The sequence below is a fragment of the Dermochelys coriacea genome, chromosome 1 (assembly GCF_009764565.3).
Source record: "Dermochelys coriacea isolate rDerCor1 chromosome 1, rDerCor1.pri.v4, whole genome shotgun sequence".
Lineage (NCBI taxonomy): Eukaryota > Metazoa > Chordata > Testudines > Dermochelyidae > Dermochelys > Dermochelys coriacea.
Genome location: NC_050068.2, coordinates 46,685,143 through 46,703,119, shown reverse-complemented (window position 1 = coordinate 46,703,119; position 17,977 = coordinate 46,685,143). Strand labels below are relative to the sequence as shown.

General features: G+C 44.9%; 1 protein-coding gene across 6 annotated transcripts in view; it reads left to right on the top strand.

The window, feature by feature from the left end:
* KATNAL1 (katanin catalytic subunit A1 like 1) overlaps positions 1–17,544 on the top strand; it is a 50,668-nt gene extending 33,124 nt beyond the window's left edge. For all 6 annotated transcript variants that reach the window (XM_038388066.2, XM_038388069.2, XM_043504365.1 and 3 more), the window contains 5 exons: positions 2,610–2,768; positions 6,373–6,499; positions 8,536–8,670; positions 11,907–12,033; positions 17,139–17,544. In XM_038388066.2, the coding sequence (XP_038243994.1) occupies positions 2,610–2,768; positions 6,373–6,499; positions 8,536–8,670; positions 11,907–12,033; positions 17,139–17,337 (747 nt within the window). In that variant the 3' untranslated portion in view covers positions 17,338–17,544. The remainder of the gene's footprint in view (positions 1–2,609; positions 2,769–6,372; positions 6,500–8,535; positions 8,671–11,906; positions 12,034–17,138) is intronic.
* The last annotated feature ends 433 nt before the right edge of the window (positions 17,545–17,977 follow it).

The window sequence follows — 17,977 nt, the reverse complement described above, 5'->3', positions numbered from 1 at the left end:
CATTTTCAGCCATCACTTTCTGAACGTCCAAGAGTGGTTGTTTCCTTTCTCCGACCTGCGTTTGTGCCAAGAGGGTCCTGTCTTTAGTTGGGCATCCTACTGCTCCACTAGTGGTAGTTAACCCTGCAGTGATTTCATCAAACCACTTACTCCCTGCAGTGCATATTAGCTTCTTATTGGGAAACACTGGATCAACAGAGCCAAAGAGGAAGAGTAAAAAAGATTTTATGTTTATAAAAGATTTTAATTAGTCAGTAACTGCCAGGCTCATAGGTTGTATAGAGAGAAAGCAAGTTGTACTTCCCCCTCCTTCCCCCTTGTGCATCTGTCTAGCTTAGCTAGCAATTCAGGCTCACATTGTGCACCGATCCTTATATCTTGTGCATCCCCAGTTGACATCATTCTCCCACTGCTTTGAACCCTATGAGGTCATTCACACCTGTGCAAAGTGAATGTAAAATGCTACCATTCCCTCTTGGTAATGTTACACTCTGTTTACATGGGGATAAATGATGACACAAGGTGTAAGACAGTGAGCAGTTAGACCCCTTGAATTCATTGGCATTGGATGGGGTATAATTCAAGACAGAACTTGACCCTCTGTATCGCTATTCATTTTAAGACTGAAGCCTTGTCTAGAGTGAGTTTTTAGCCTCCATTGTAGCCAGACTGGTGCAAACCCCTAACGTGAACGCAACTTGCACAGGTACAGTGTGATCTGAACTGGGGCAGTTTAGCTCTGCTTTCAATCCAAGGTCAGCACTGATGCAAATCAAGTTGCACCAGTGTAAACCATGAGGTTAATAGATTTTAACTCTAGAAGGGACCATTAGATCATCTAGTCTGACCTCCTGTATGTTCAGTACCCCCTCGCTATAACAGACCCCTCAGGATCCACACCATTCATTTGTTAGAGCAAAAGAGAGCTCTTCCAGCACAGGGGCTGCGGCTCGAGGTGGGATCCAGGGGCGGGTTCGTTACTGTGAAGGGAGTTATAGCAAGGATGTACTGTACAGGCCACAGAATTGTATTAGTTACCGCTGTGTTACACCATGGTACTCCAGTAGTATTGTTGTACGGGTGCAATTCTAGCAGGGACTAACATTCCAGTGTAGACAATGCCTGGATGAACTTGCAGAACAGGAGTCCATTTATCTTTTATAGTTGCTGCCTGGGAGTTTAGGATAACTTTGGCATCCTTATAAAGGGAGGTGGGGTGTCAGCTCTCTGGAAGGAATATGATAGTTTGTAATTTAATTTACCGATGAATGTCTGTGGGAGCTTGCAATAGCTAAGTGTTAAATGGCAATAAAGGTATTAATGGTTAATGGAAATTGTAGGCAAAGAGAGGCTATTGCTCTTGATGAGCATGGGGGAAAACATTTTTGAATAATTGTATTCCCGGTTGATTTGTTTTTATAGATCTCTTCCATGTCATTCTTTGTGCTCCTTGTGGTAAATTTTGTGTAGAACAGACACAATTTAATTTGCAGCATGGATTGCGTTTAACAGATATTTTATTGTTGTGGTATTTTATGTAAGATATTAATTGCAAAGCACATTATGATGTGCAAATCTAATTCTAGCTAATTTGATTACCCTTGAAACACGGTATAACTTTACCTTAGTAAACTCTTATTAGTATGAAATCAAATCTTGCATATGTAAAAGAAAGCTGCTCAGAAAGCTGCCATATTCGTGACAGCAGAGTATTTGGAGTCTCCGTATTTCTTCTTGTCCCTTCTGGGTGGGGAAAACATTGTCTTTCATTACCACGATGGCTGAGGGAGACCCACAGTTTGGAAAGCAGATTTTCAAAGTGTCTTGATGATTATTAATTAATTACTTTAAATAAAATTCAAGTATTACTCCCCTGCTTGGGACAGTTCTAACCCTACTACAGAAGGGGAAATGGTCGTTACCACCACTCATTTTCAGGAACTCTTGACATGAGAGGCCATTTAAAAACTAATGCCTTTTTTCAGTCAAGACGATCAGCAAGCCCCAGCATGGACGCCTAATTTGGGCCCTGAAAACTTTGTCCATCCATAATATCTTGTACACTTCAGTGAACAAACAGGCACTGATGTAGAGGAGATAAGTGCTCTCCCACCTTGCCCTCTCTTTTACCTGGATGGGAGATGGAAGGATGGTTAGGCCACTAGCCTGGGACTTGGGAGAACTGGGTTCATTTACCTGCTTTGCCATGGACTTCCTGTGCAATCTTGGGCAAGTCACAGCCTCTCTGTGCCTCGGTTCCATCTCTGTACAGTGGGGATAATAGGGGTGCTGTGAGGATAAATACAATAGATTTTGAGACACTCGGATACCGTGGTAATGGGGGCCATGTTAGTATCTTAGTAAGAATAAATAACATGAGAAACCCACAAATGCAATTAATAGTTTTAGTGAAACGAGTGCTTGGAAACAAAAGCAGGCCCAGGCATATGGCAGAGTTATGTTTTTAAGCAATTAAACTGCAGACCTTGCATCACATTTAGACCCTGTGCAACTCAGCTGATTGCTGTGGATTAGCATTTTGCTTACATCAGGGCTGAATTTGGGGGTCTCATCTTGTCATTTATTTATTACTCTGTATGGAATTTTAGGGTGTTCTGATGGTTGGCCCCCCTGGGACTGGCAAAACCATGCTAGCTAAAGCCGTTGCTACGGAATGTGGGACGACATTCTTCAACGTTTCCTCCTCCACTCTGACGTCCAAATATAGGGGCGAGTCTGAGAAGCTAGTCCGCCTGTTGTTTGAAATGGTAAGTCCTCAATGTTAGGGAACTTTGTTGGTTTATCAAGCTCCTCACAGCACATAGTTGCAGGATTGAGTTCACTATCCCTGAAACCTCTCCAGTGGATGGGTGTGCACGCTTATATAGCAAGCCCTTCTTAATCATCGAAGCATAGAATATCAGGGTTGGAAGGGACCTCAAGAGGTCATCTAGTCCAACCCCCTGCTCAAAGCAGGACCAATCCCCAATTTTTGCCCTAGATTCCTAAATGGCCCCCTCAAGGATTGAACTCACAACGCTGGGTTTAGCAGGCCAATGCTCAAACCACTGAGCTATCCCTCCCCCCGAAATGTATTTTGTATGATGTATTTTTGAGGATTGTGGAGTAAATTACTCTTGTTTCTAGAAGCAAAATGTGTTTCTGTTTTCTCTGTTCCAAGCTGAAGGTTGGTTTCTGAATATCAAGGGCCAGATCCTGAACTGCAGCTGAGAAATATTTACACACAGTCTCACCCCAGGAACTGTGCTCTGTGCATGCGTGCAAATATGCCATTTACCCTCTCCTCATCCTTACTTGCTTTTGCACTTCCAAGATGGTGCCCATTAAAACACCTTGCGATTTTTAGATAGACTGGAAAATGAATCTTCCTTCCCCTCCCAACCTTTGCCTTCACAAGACGCACAATATGTATATTACAAATAGTATACTTTGATTGTTCCCCCACCTCCTTTGCAGGATCAAGACCTAAGAAAACAAAGGTCAGATGTAGAATAATCGCTATCAGTCCTCATCCTCAAAGGAAAACTGCACAACATTTTCAAAAGATGAGCCTGGGAGCTTGTGATATACCCAGGGTACTATCTAGACGAGGGGTGGCCAGCTTGTGGCTCTAGAGCCACATGTGGCTCTTCAGAAATTAATACGCATCGTCTTGTATAGGCATCGACTCCGGGGCTGGAGCTACGGGCGCCAACTTTCCAATGTGCCGGGGGGTGCTTGCTGCTCAATCCCTGGCTCTGCCACGGGCCTTGCCCCCACTACACCCCTTCCCTCCCCTGAGCTTGCCGTCCCCTCGCTCCTCCCCCTCCGCCTCCACAGCCTCCTGCACACCACGAAACAACTGATTGGGAGGTGTGGGGAGGGAGGGGGAGGTACTGATCAGCAGGGCTGCCGGTGGGTGGGAGGTACTGGGAGTGGAGGGGAGAGTTGATGGGGGGCTGCTGATGTATTACTGTGGCTCTTTGGCAATGTACATTGTTAAATTCTGGCTCCTTCTCAGGCTCAGGTTGGCCACCCCTGATCTAGTCTAATGAGTATCTGTCTCCCCCTTGCCCTATAATCTTTGTACTGATTTGCTGCTGTAGCCTCTAGTCTGGACTGCTCACAAACAGCCTCCCGTATGCAAGTCACTGCCTGCTATGTCTGTGTGTGTGTGTGTGTGTGTGTGTGTGTGTGTGTGTGTGTGTGTGCAGCAGGGTGACCTCAGCCCACTCCCTGTCTTAGATTCCCCCCGACCCAGAAATATGTGTCCTGTACTGCCCAGCCCTCTCCTGGACAATACAAGTATGTTAAGTCCCCCCCTGCCTTTTTTTTTTTTTTTTAAAAGATGATAATATACCAGTATTAGTATTTCGAATAGTTCTTCAGACACCTCAGTTTAAACATACTGGATTAGATAAAACCGTAAAACAAGTTTATTAACTACAAAGAGAGATTTTAAGTGAATACAAGTAATGAGGCATAAAAGTCAGAAGTGGTTATAAGAAAAATAAAGATAAAACATAACTAGTGCCGTAACTATGTTAAGTGCAGGGCAAAGTCTTTCTCACTACATGCTCTCAACAGACTTATTGGCGAAACTTCTTAGGCCAGGACCCCTTCTTCTGTTTAATGGCTGCTTCCTTTGTCTCTTCTCGTGCGGTGAATTGATGGGCAGAAAGAGAGGGAGGAGACAGGGTGCCTTGGGGTGTTTGTCCCCCTTTTCTGTAGTGTCAGCCCCCCATTTGGAAAACATTTCCAGCTGAGATTCAGGAGACAGAGAGTCTACAGAAAGGGATCTTCCCGGCTGCTCTTCTTCACCTGTTGGAGTTTCTTTTGTTTTCCTTCCTGCTTGATGACTTTGTTTACTTCTTAAATGCAGATTAAGCAGAGCACATTCTTTTGTTTGAGACAGACCTGTTGCCACCTCAGTTTGGAACATGTGTTAATAACAACATACAGGGAAATCTTCATGGGCAGCGGGTCACATAGGCTGGGGGCGTCTCAGCCTCCCCAAACAGCCCGGCATGACCCCGCCCCCTGCCTTAACTGCTCCCTGTGGGTGGCTCCAGTTCTCCAGCTCCAGCACCCCAGTGCTCCGCTGATGGGGCTGGGGCCTCACACTGCCCGCCTTCCTGTGTTCCTGAGCTGAGGATGCTGCGGCTGGCGGCCACCTGCTGAGCCAGGGAGGCTGGGGCTGCCTGCCTTCCCACTGCTCCGGGGATGGGGAGGCTGGGGCCATGCACCGCCCACCCTCACGGTGCTCCTTTGGGGATAGGGGACTGGCCGTGGCCGTGGCCGGGGTGGATGGAAGGGAGGGCTCGGCTCTGGTGGGGGATGGAAGGGGTGGGGCCTTTGTCGGAAGAGGTGGGGCCAGGGGTTAGCCTCCCCCAGCCAGCGGTTCATGTGCTGCTCATGGAAATCTTATAACTGCACATTCAGTGTTGCCACACATTTTATCAGGACAACATTGACGAGCAAATTGAGTCTTCAAATGATATCTTACAAGGAACGCTTTGTATAAAGATTATTACAACAGTATGTAGGGTGTGGTCACTGGTACATTCTGTCACAGAGCTTAAATTCATTACTCTGCTAGTGGCTAAAAATCATGCACTGAATAGAGACACTGGATTTATGGTTTATTACAACAATCTGTAATCCACTAACCCCCCCCCCCCTCCCCTTTTTGTCCTATGACTGCAGAGGTGTTAATTGGCCACTCTACCTTGAATGGTCCCTTAGAATTAGGGTGACCAGATGTCCTGTTTTTAAAGGGACAGTCCTGTTTTTGGGAACTTTTTCTTATATAGGCGCCTATTACCCCCCACCCCCTGTTCCATTTTTTCACAGTTATCTGCTCACCCTACTTAAAATACATGCTAAAGAATCTGTTCCACCTTGTATTTAGCTTTGCCATTTGGAGTACCTTTCCCGGACCCAAAGAGCTCTGTGCTGCTCAAAAGCTTGTCTCTCTCACCAATGGAAGTTGGTCCAGTAAAAGATAATTCCTCACCCAGCTTGTCTCTCTAATATCCTCAGACTGACACAGCTACAACTACACTGCATACAAGAAAACAAGTAACACACACAGACTTCTGCACATGCTCAACTTTCGGCACTGTGAAAGTTAACCATTGACTTCAGCGGTACGACTGTGTGTGTGTGTGTGTGTGTGTGTGTGTGTGTGTGTGTGTGTGTATAAAGTTCGGCACGTGGAAGTCTTCGCAGGGTCAGGATCTTAGATGAATTTTTCTGTGCCTGGGACATATCTTCCATTTGTTCAGCACCTAGCACAATAGGGCCTGAAATCTGACTGGGGCTTGTGCTTGCGACTGCAATCTAAGTAATTGTATTTTCACTTCAATAAAGGCAAGGTTTTATGCGCCAACAACAATCTTCATTGATGAAATCGATTCCATCTGCAGCCGCAGAGGCACTTCCGATGAACATGAAGCAAGTCGCAGGGTCAAGTCGGAGCTGCTTGTTCAGATGGACGGTAATTGGTGTTTAGATACCTCAGAGTGGAGCTGCTATTTCTCTTCTGGTTTTGTGACATGCTTTGTAGACACTTCATTGTTCAGAAATGAGAAGAGCTGGCAGAAAACAACCACCTCTTTTTACTGGGGGAGGAGGCGGGCAGAGGAAGAGATCTCTTTAATTCTGAAGTGTTCAGAATGGGCCCATCTTTTGGTGAATAAGAGAGTCCAGAACATTTCATTTTTTTAAAGTACATTTTTTTATAAACATGACATGGCTGCAAAAGTTTTGTTTTATATAAACCCATTTTTGATAAACTTTAATTTGAAAAATGTAGCCTGCTCTAGGAGAAGCATATTTTGAACATTCATGCAGTTTAACACAGACTTTTGTGTGTGATGCAGTGCACAGGGGGTTTCTGCAATACAAAGTTGTGAACAAACGCCTTCCTTGATTCTCCCATGCAGGACCTCTTTGTTGGATTTGACTAGACCAGACCTTGCACTGACAACTAGTGTCATTTCATTAATAATATGTACCATTGGATCACTATTCTCTGTATATGTACCATTTAACACCAGCATCAAAGGAATATTTATGGTACAGGGGTCTGACTACCCACCACTCTGTTGTTGCTGTTAGTCATTGTAGGGCAGCACTCCCAAGTGTGTAGGCACACCCAGAGGCGGATTAAGGTTTCCTTGGGCCCTGGGCCAGAGCAAGTGGTGGGAGGAGGGCCCACCCCACCTGTGGTCCTGCCCCAGTTCCACCTCCTCTGCCTGCAGCCCCATCCCTTTATGCCCCTTTCCCCAGGCTCTGCCCTTGTTCACCCCCTATTCTGCCCCTCCACTGCTGCCCAGCAACCTATTTGCTAATTTCTAGCCCCAACCCTACTGTGGCCTTAAGACTGGAGAAGCTCTGTCCCCCCACCACAGCCCTGGCTGCAGCGGGGAGGGAGAGCTCCCTGAGGCTGTGACAGGTAGTGAGATATCTTCCAGTCCCAGGGCCACAGCAGGGGTTCGGGTGCTGGGGCTTCCCCTGCTACCCCGCAGCTTCTGTGGGGGCCCAGGTTAGGGGCACTGGGGCTTCTCCCACCTGCTCAGTGCTTCTGCTGGAGAGCGCGGGGGAGCTTCCCCTGCCGCCACTCTCAGCTTCTACCTGTGATGGGGTCGGAGGGCGCTGGGGCCTTCCACTGCTGTCCCCCAGCTTTTGCCAGGAAGCTGGGCCAGAGAGCGTGGGTGCTTCCCCGTTCTGCAGGGGAGCAGGGTCGGGAGGTGCAGGGGCTTCCACCGTTCTGCGGGAGAGTGGGGTCGGGGTACGGGGGCTTTCCCTGCCACCCAGGCTTCTGCCAGGGAGCAGATTTGGTGCGCAAGGGCTTCCCCCACCCCCCTGGCTTCTGCCCAGGAGCCATGTTAGAGTATGCGGGCATCCCCCGCAGCTGTCGGGGCAGGGGCGCGGGGGTTCGCCTGCCGGGAACAGCTGCCTAGGAGTGGGGTTGGGCGCAGGGGCTTTTCCTGCCCCTGCTGCCTGGTGGTCGGGGCTCCAGGGCCCCCCAGTGGGCCAGGTCCCTGGGCACAGGCCCATAGGCCCAGTGGCTAGTCCACCACAGAACACAAAGGGACAACAGCTTTTTGTCCAGAGGGAATCAGTTTCTTTTTTAATCTAACTGCTTGGGTTGGGGGGTGACTGAAAGTTTATCATCTCTTCAGTGGCCAATACAGAAGTTGGTAGTTTCAGTTCAGTTCATAGTGGGCAAGTGTCCACGCATCACAAAACTACGTTGTTGGCAGTCTGGTAGTGGCCAAGAACTGAACTGTTCAGGCAGAATAAACTGTTCTCTCCTCCCTAGAGGTAGGTGCTGCCTCCAAAGCAGAGCTGGGGTATGTTGGGAGAGTGGTGTAGAGAAGCTTGCACTGCTGCTGACCGTGCTGTACCCATGTATTGATAAATGCAGTGCCTTCTTCTCCAAGGTTTGTCAGTCCAGCACCTTTAGCAAGCATGGTATTTGCTACAGTCATTAAAATGACTCTTTTTCCTACACTGTTGGACTTGCAGGAGTAGGTGGTGCACTAGAAAATGATGACCCTTCCAAAATGGTGATGGTGCTGGCTGCTACAAACTTTCCCTGGGACATCGATGAAGCATTGCGAAGAAGATTAGAGAAACGGATTTATATACCTTTGCCAACAGGTACAATTGCTACAAGCATTTTCCTTTAAATGTTTTTTTCTAGGAAACTTGTTCTTCACTGTATCTCTTAAGATTGTTAAGGCCCTTGATATGTCTGTTCTAAACATTGCATTTGTGGGGTTAATAACTTGGCTGGCTGGTTTCTTTAAAAAATTGCCTGGAGCTCAGAAACAGTGAGCTATGGTATTTCATTGCAGACCCATTGATGGGTTCTTACGTTTTGAAACCAAGTTAGTTTTAATGAGCCTGGGATTATTTTAAATGTTGCAGTCAATCCTTGAGTGATCATCAAAGGCAGCCTTTGGACTTTTTAAGGAATATTGCAAATGCATTCCCATTCCCTTGCAGATGAATGCAGAGAAGTGGATCCATGAATTATCACTTCCTGGCTTAGCACATTGTAAATCACTGCTTGCCGGCCTTTATGCCTAGACTTCAAGTCACTCAAAATGTAGCAGGCTGATTGCTCTCCTGCCCAAGATTCCTTGGCTTGCATTGTCATTCCTGGCTGTCACTCATATACCCTATGAATTTCAAGATTCGTATCACTTGAAGGTTGTATAGCTTTGTTTCTTCTTGGGACAGTGAATGCCTTGTATCGCTGCATGAGCACACTAAATAACAAGATGCATGTTCATGGTGACAGCAATTGTGATTGAGTTTAACCGGTATAAGGACATTTTAATAGGTATACAGCTTGTCTTTGCAGCTCACAGACAGTAATAGCTCATAACAGGATGACTGGCTTTATGACCGATTTAGTCTAAAATTCTATCAGTTTGCTCTTGTTTCTAATTGAACAAGACTTGCTTTTGACATAGTGTAATACACCCTGCACTTCTTACATGAGGTGGATTGCCACTGTAGTTGAGTTTACATTCTATCATCTTATTCCGCCTATGAGGAAGTTAAATTGTTCTGTGCATCTCCAGATGATGTATTTGCATTCATGCTTTGTCATTTGAGATCACCAGGGATTTCAGTTGGGAAAAGTTTAAACAAAAAAAAAAATAAATTGTAGGATCTGGTGTAGTGTGAATTTTATAATGCGATATTTCTAAAATGACACAAGGCTCTGGGAAAACTTAGGAAAATACTCTGTTTGAGAGAAACAATTCTGCATGTATGCCATATGTGCATCTATGGTGTCCTGTAAATAATCAATAACCCTTCTAAAGAAAATGCCATCTCTCTGTACAGACCCTCTCTGGATTATAGATAATTTTGTAAGGAACTTAAGGTACCACAGTAGTATAAATACTTTCTATATTTTCTTTTTCACTGTTCTCCGTTAGTCACTGGGGACACTTATAAAACAGGAGTTGTGTTCTTAAGATTTTGTCTGCTCATCTTGCAGCTTCCCCCGCAAAATGGTCATCCTCTATTTTTAAGGCATCAAAGCTGGTTGCTGTAGAAATGAAGACGCTGATGTAGTGTACATTTTCCTTTGCAATAAAAAACTGAAAAGAAACCCTCTTTCTCTTCACCCCCACCCCTCAAAATAACATAAAGGGACAAACTTTCAAATGTGGGTTCTCAAAGCACAAATGTAGGACTTGCATACGCACATGCTATGTGTGCAGAAAGGTTAAATTGGCTGTGTAAATGGGTACTTATTTAGTCAGTTACCATGCTGTGCACACAGCATCTGTGTTTGAAAATTAGCCAATGCAATTGTTTCTAAATATAATTTCTGTTTTCCATGAGGCTTCGGCAACTCTGTTGGGCCCCAGTTCAGCACAGCACTTAAGCATGTGCTTAAAGTTTAGCATATGCTTAAGTGCTTTGCTAAATGCTTTCTGCCTTTATGTAAATGGAAATGTTTGTGTCAACAAGTTCATGGTGTGTCTAATAAAACCACGTAAATAATGTGCAGTCCAACTTCTAAACAGACAGGTGTATCCCAGGGGTCAGGAGGAGAATCGGAGGTTTGTAGGATTACGCCTTTGTTTCTTGTAAGAATAATATTCCCTCCTGGTCAGCTGTGTATAGTGAGAAAATGATGCACAGCAAGGTATGTGGTTATACCAGAAACAGTATCTGTTTATCTCAGGCATATTGTGCAGAATTAGGCAAATGGCTAAGTGCTTTCAGTCATCTGAGAAGAGTAAGCATTTGGTATGATTGCACTTCCTGAGCTGTTTTGGGATTTTTATGAAGTGTCTGTATGGGATTTTTTTTAACTTCATGCTCTGCCAAAAATGTGATCAGTTTTGTTTTTCTAATATGTGAGTACAAAGGAGATCACTAACCATAGGTGCTGCCCAGTGTTCGGGCAGGGCATGCCAGGTTCTTTTCTTTCCTGGCACCTCCTGTTGAGAGCTGCTCTAGTCTGTGGTGGTGTGCTCCTCTGTGACGCAGCCCTCCTGCTGGGTGTCACATTGATGTCCGCCCCTTCTGGAGCATAAGAAGAATCCAGCAATGGGGTAGCCCTCTAGGTAAAGCAAAGGGCTCACAAGTCAGGGTCTTGACTCGTCTGTCTTTAGTGCCTTCTCTCATCTAGAGTGCCCATCATGGTTAGACTTCTGGCTTTGATACCCCTAGCCTAAGGGGTGGTAGGGCAAGCTGGGACCACCCTCTCCACCAGCTTCCAATCCAGGGCTCAGTAGTAAGCAGCTACATCCTGCACCCCAGAGTGCTACACTGCTCCTTCTCTGGGTCACTTGCTACCTGTCCCCTCTTTTCACAACAGATAAAGTACAGTAAAACCTCAGAGTTACAAACATTTCCAAGTTACAAACATCCTCCATCCCTGAGGTGCTCATAAGTCTGAGGTTCTACTGTAAAGATTTTTAATAACTGGAATCAAAGATAAAGTCTCAAACCTTCAGAGAATCTCTAGGCTCTTCCCTTTGGATGTGGCAACTTTGCCACACTTGCCACTTTGCCAAGGCAGGCAGCAAGGGCTCCTGCAGTGCTCCTTCCCAGGAACTCAGAATGTATGTCAGTTCACCTCCACTGTATGCTGCCTTACTGAGCTGACCCGTTCCTTTTGTGCTCCTCCTCCTCCAAGCCATGCATGCTTTGCAGGTATGGCCTGATGAGGCTGCCTGGGTCTGGAGCAGCTGCTTATCTCCTTCCTTGTTGGTGCTAGGTTTGTATAACCCATCATAATAAGGCTTTTCATCTGTAGTTTCCATTTAAAGCCTAGATCATGTTTGTCTTTTTGAGTATGCATGTCAGTGACTTGAACAAAAGTATTATTAAACTTTAAACAAGTGATTCTTGTATCATAGCAAAAGGTAGAGCAGAGCTGCTTAAGATTAATCTTCGGGAAGTAGAGATGGATCCTGATATACACCTTGAAGAAATTGCTGAGAAGATCGAAGGCTACTCTGGTGCTGATATAACTAATGTTTGCAGGTATTTTGTTCACTTTATTTGCAAACAAATATAAAATCAATAGGTTTCAGAGTAGCAGCCGTGTTAGTCTGTATTCGCAAAAAGAACAGGAGTACTTGTGGCACCTTAGAGACTAACAAATTTATTTGAGCATAAGCTTTCATGAGCTACAGCTCACTTCACACAAAAGCTTATGCTCAAATAAATTTGTTAGTCTCTAAGGTACCACAAGTACTCCTTTTCTTTTTATAAAATCAATAGTTATGTTTCTCAATAAAAGAGAGCAGCACCAGGCCCTGCCCACAATAGTTGAAAGCATGCTAGCAGCAACTATGTTTAAGGCTTGAATACACTTGCTAGCACTATTCCGTACAATAGTATGGTTCTTAGAAAGCTTGGAGACTGTGTCAAAATGTGACTGTGTCTGCTATGGTCATGGGAGAACAGACAGCCTGAGCAAATGTTTTGTTACCATTGTCTATTTTCACCGACTCCTGTTTTAATGTTCTCATCTAGTATAAAGTTGGGTTGCTTGGGGTTTTTTAACCCTGTGGATTTAAGAGCTGGAATTTCCTGCTGCAGAGAGAAACAAGATATTTTACTTATTCCTATATAATATTTTCTATTGCATTTGTGTCCAGAGACCCAATCAGGACTCAGATGCTCTCTGTGCTAGATAGAGCTGGCTGGAAACTGGAATCCCTATTCCGCAGGATGTTCCAAAATTTAAAAAATATATTGCTTTGAACCAAAAAGAACAATGACATTTCCTGCAGAATGGGAATTCCAATATTTTGTTTTGAAAAATTCAAAATGACCTCTTGTTTTGATCTTTTTCAAACATTTCAGTGGCTTCCTGCATTCACAGGAACACTGTCAACTTGCCAGGCAGGGAGATGGGCAACTTGGGGACCCTGAGAGCTTGGCTGCCAAGGAGCCACAAGCCTGGGAGCTTGGGATCTGTGGCTTCCAGGGTCCCCCAGGCTTTCCAGCAGACTGCCTGGTTTCCATCAGAATTTCATCAAAATCCTTGTTACTGCAAAACATTTCAATTTAGAAGAATCAGCATTTTCTAATAGAAAAAATTTCTGCTGGAAAACATGAAACCCGTGCTAGAGCTAGGGGCTGAACATCAAATACAAACGCTTGGTCCCTGCCCAGAGGAACTTGCACTCTACGAACATGTCTCAAGACTGTGGTCACCCATATTTCTACTGATTAAGTGGCCATTAACCTGTGTTGAAATGACTCCAGAGTTTTGAAATCTTTGTGCTGAACTGTACAATAGTTAGGTTAAATGAGTACTTGTGGCACCTTAGAGACTAACAAATTTATTAGAGCATAAGCTTTCGTGAGCTACAGCTCACTTCATCGGATGCATCTGGTGGAAAAAACAGAGGAGAGATTTATATACACACACACAGAAAACATGAAACAATGGGTTTATCATACACACTGTAAGGAGAGTGATCACTTAAGATAAGCCATCACCAGCAGCAGGGGGGGGAAAGGAGGAAAACCTTTCATGGTGACAAGCAAGGTAGGCTATTTCCAGCAGTTAACAAGAATATCAGAGGAACAGTGGGGGGTGGGGTGGGGGGGAGAAATACCATGGGGAAATAGTTTTACTTTGTGTAATGACTCATCCATTCCCAGTCTCTATTCAAGCCTAAGTTAATTGTATCCAGTTTGCAAATTAATTCCAATTCAGCAGTCTCTCATTGGAGTCTGTTTTTGAAGCTTTTTTGTTGAAGGATAGCCTCTCTTAGGTCTGTGATCGAGTGACCAGAGAGATTGAAGTGTTCTCCAACTGTTTTTTGAATGTTATAATTCTTGACGTCTGATTTGTGTCCATTCATTCTTTTACGTAGAGACTGTCCAGTTTGGCCAATGTACATGGCAGAGGGGCATTGTTGGCACATGATGGCATATATCACATTGGTAGATGCGCAGGTGAACGAGCCTCTGATAGTGTGGCTGATGTGATTAGGCCCTATGATGGTATCCCCTGAATAGATATGTGGACAGAGTTGGCAACGGGCTTTGTTGCAAGGATAGGTTCCTGGGTTAGTGGTTCTGTTGTGTGGTGTGTGGTTGCTGGAGAGTATTTGCTTCAGATTGGGGGGCTGTCTGTAAGCAAGGACAGGCTTGTCTCCCAAGATCTGTGAGAGTGATGGGTCGTCCTTCAGGATAGGTTGTAGATCCTTGATGATGCGTTGGAGAGGTTTTAGTTGGGGGCTGAAGGTGATGGCTAGTGGCGTTCTGTTGTTTTCTTTGTTGGGCCTGTCCTGTAGTAGGTGACTTCTGGGTACTCTTCTGGCTCTGTCAATCTGTTTCTTCACTTCAGCAGGTGGGTATTGTAGTTGTAGAAATGCATGATAGAGATCTTGTAGGTGTTTGTCTCTGTCTGAGGGGTTGGAGCAAATGCGGTTATATCGTAGCGCTTGGCTGTAGACAATGGATCGAGTGGTATGATCTGGATGAAAGCTAGAGGCATGTAGGTAGGAATAGCGGTCAGTAGGTTTCCGATATAGGATGGTGTTTATGTGACCATCGCTTATTAGCACCATAGTGTCCAGGAAGTGGATCTCTTGTGTGGACTGGTCCAGGCTGAGGTTGATGGTGGGATGGAAATTGTTGAAATCCTGGTGGAATTCCTCAAGAGCTTCTTTTCCATGGGTCCAGATGATGAAGATGTCATCAATGTAGCGCAAGTAGAGTAGGGGCATTAGGGGACGAGAGCTGAGGAAGCGTTGTTCTAAGTCCGCCATAAAAATGTTGGCATACTGTGGGGCCATGCGGGTACCCATCGCAGTGCCGCTGATTTGAAGGTATACATTGTCCCCAAATGTGAAATAGTTATGGGTGAGGACAAAGTCACAAAGTTCAGCCACCAGGTTAGCCGTGACAGTATCGGGGGTACTGTTCCTGACGGCTTGTAGTCCATCTTTGTGTGGAATGTTGGTGTAGAGGGCTTCTACATCCATAGTGGCTAGGATGGTGTTTTTAGGAAGATCACCAATGGACTGTAGGTTCCTCAGGAAGTCAGTGGTGTCTCGAAGATAGCTGGGAGTGCTGGTAACGAAGGGCCTGAGGAGGAAGTCTACATAGCCAGACAATCCTGCTGTCAGGGTGCCAATGCCTGAGATGATGGGGCGTCCAGGATTTCCAGGTTTATAGATCTTGGGTAGCAGATAGAATACCCCAGGTCGGGGTTCTAGGGGTGTGTCTGTGCGGATTTGTTCTTGTGCTTTTTCAGGGAGTTTCTTGAGCAAATGCTGTAGTTACTTTTGGTAACTCTCAGTGGGATCAGAGGGTAATGGCTTGTAGAAAGTGGTGTTGGAGAGCTGCCTAGTAGCCTCTTGTTCATACTCCGACCTATTCATGATGACGACAGCACCTCCTTTGTCAGCCTTTTTGATTATGATGTCAGAGTTGTTTCTGAGGCTGTGGATGGCACTGTGTTCTGCATGGCTGAGGTTATGGGGTAAGCGATGCTCCATTACCCTCTGATCCCACTGAGAGTTACCAAAAGAAACTACAGCATTTGCTCAAGAAACTCCCTGAAAAAGCACAAGAACCTGTCCACATATCTATTCAGGGGATACCATCATAGGGCCTAATCACATCAGCCACACTATCAGAGGCTCGTTCACCTGCGCATCTACCAATGTGATCTATGCCATCATGTGCCAGCAATGCCCTCTGCCATGTACATTGGCCAAACTGGACAGTCTCTACGTAAAAGAATGAATGGACACAAATCAGACGTCAAGAATTATAACATTCAAAAACCAGTTGGAGAACACTTCAATCTCTCTGGTCACTCGATCACAGACCTAAGAGTGGCTATCCTTCAACAAAAAAGCTTCAAAAACAGATTCCAACGAGAGACGGCTGAATTGGAATTAATTTGCAAACTGGATACAATTAACTTAGGCTTGAATAGAGACTGGGAATGGATGAGTCATTACACAAAGTAAAACTATTTCCCCATGGTATTTCTCCCCCCCAACCTCACCCCCCACTGTTCCTCTGATATTCTTGTTAACTGCTGGAAGTAGCCTACCTTGCTTGTCACCATGAAAGGTTTTCCTCCTTCCCTCCCCTGCTGCTGGTGATGGCTTATCTTAAGTGATCACTCTCCTTACAGTGTGTATGATAAACCCATTGTTTCATGTTCTCTGTGTGTGTGTATATAAATCTCTCCTCTGTTTTTTCCACCAAATGCATCCGATGAAGTGAGCTGTAGCTCACGAAAGCTTATGCTCTAATAAATTTGTTAGTCTCTAAGGTGCCACAAGTACTCCTGTTCTTTTTGCGAATACAGACTAACACGGCTGCTACTCTGAAACCTTAGGTTAAATGTTATCCCTCTGGCCTATATTCTCCCTTGCTGGGAAAACTGCAAAAAGAGAATCCATAACTGAAAATTCCACATGGGCCACGCTGTGAGAAATGAGCGACGTTCTCTAATCTGGTGAGCAGGGCTTAGAAAGGGCCAGGGGAAGAGTCTGCCAGACGAACAAAGCATAAGGATCTGCAGGCATCAGTGTCCTCAGCCCTGTGAATTAATATGTCATTTGTGCTTTTTGGCTGCCACTCTGCATTATCCGGACCAAGTGACCCTGCCAAAACTGGCAGCAGGGCTGAATTGCATGTCAAGCTACCATTGGCTCCCTCACCAGGGACTGCACACTGCTAAGGAGGTTGAAGCCATGGAGTGGGAGTTAGTGCTGCATCAGAGGGGAGCAGAAGCTCTTGAATGTTTCAAAAAGGAGGGAGCAGTTGAGCACAATTTTTGTTTTCATGAGTTTAGTGACTGCATTGAAGTCACAAGATTCATCTCCATGAATCATTGTAAAAGGTTTTCAGTTTTATAGTTTTAATTATCTCTGCACATTTACCATATGCTTAAACTGATTCGGGTACCAATGCGTTCTTTACATCAAATGAATGTAGTGATCTTGGAACATAGAAGCGAAGAAAGATGTATTCTACATCTTAGAAGTTAATGCATTCTTAAGTGTTCCTTCCAGTGAAGCTTGAGAATATAATCAAAATTCATATGGCTCACAGCACACAGTACTGACACTTAGTTCCCATGTATTTTCTTTTGTTTCCAGGGATGCCTCTTTGATGGCAATGAGACGGCGCATTAACGGCTTAACCCCAGAAGAGATCCGTGCACTTTCTAAAGAGGAACTTCAGATGCCTGTCACCAAGGGGGACTTTGAGCTGGCTCTGAAGAAAATCTCCAAGTCTGTTTCAGCTGCAGACCTGGAGAAGTATGAAAAATGGATGGCAGAGTTTGGATCTGCTTAACCTCAGTGATGTCTGTTCTGGGCTATAGTTTCTTTTTATCTTTTTCTGTTGTAAACTGTAAAATGAGTTAATGTTTTAAAAGGTTTAATAAAAGGTTTGATATTTTTTTTTCTTCTGGTGACAAGAATTCCCCCCCCCCTTTAAATTTTGGTACTCTTGAAAGGAACAAAAATGGTAACTCACACAAGACATAAAGATGTTTTCTGACTGAATAGTAAAATGCATAAATAGCAAAGGGAAAATACACTTTTGAAGATAAGCTGCACTTTTCCAGTGAATGTCAGTGTTCCTTATTTTCACACACACTAGTCTTTCATGGCCCAAATCTGTAAATCAGGCATGGGAGGGTGATGAGAGAAGCTAGCAGAGACTTGCTGCACACCTTATTTGTAGGAATTGCTGTATTTCTAGTAAGGATCAGGTTCCTTGCCCTTGTGGCACTGAAGTTACTGTTCAGCTGCTGCTTCTCCTTTCATTAGGTTATTCTGAGCAAAGTAAGTGGGTAAAATTGGCCTTGTTTACAATAAGCAGAGAGCAGTTTGCATCAAATTGTTAACGATTTTGTTGGAAACTTTTTCAGCCTAATTTTCCTCTCACTCTCACCAATTTTACACTGGTGTAACTTCACAGACTTCTGTGG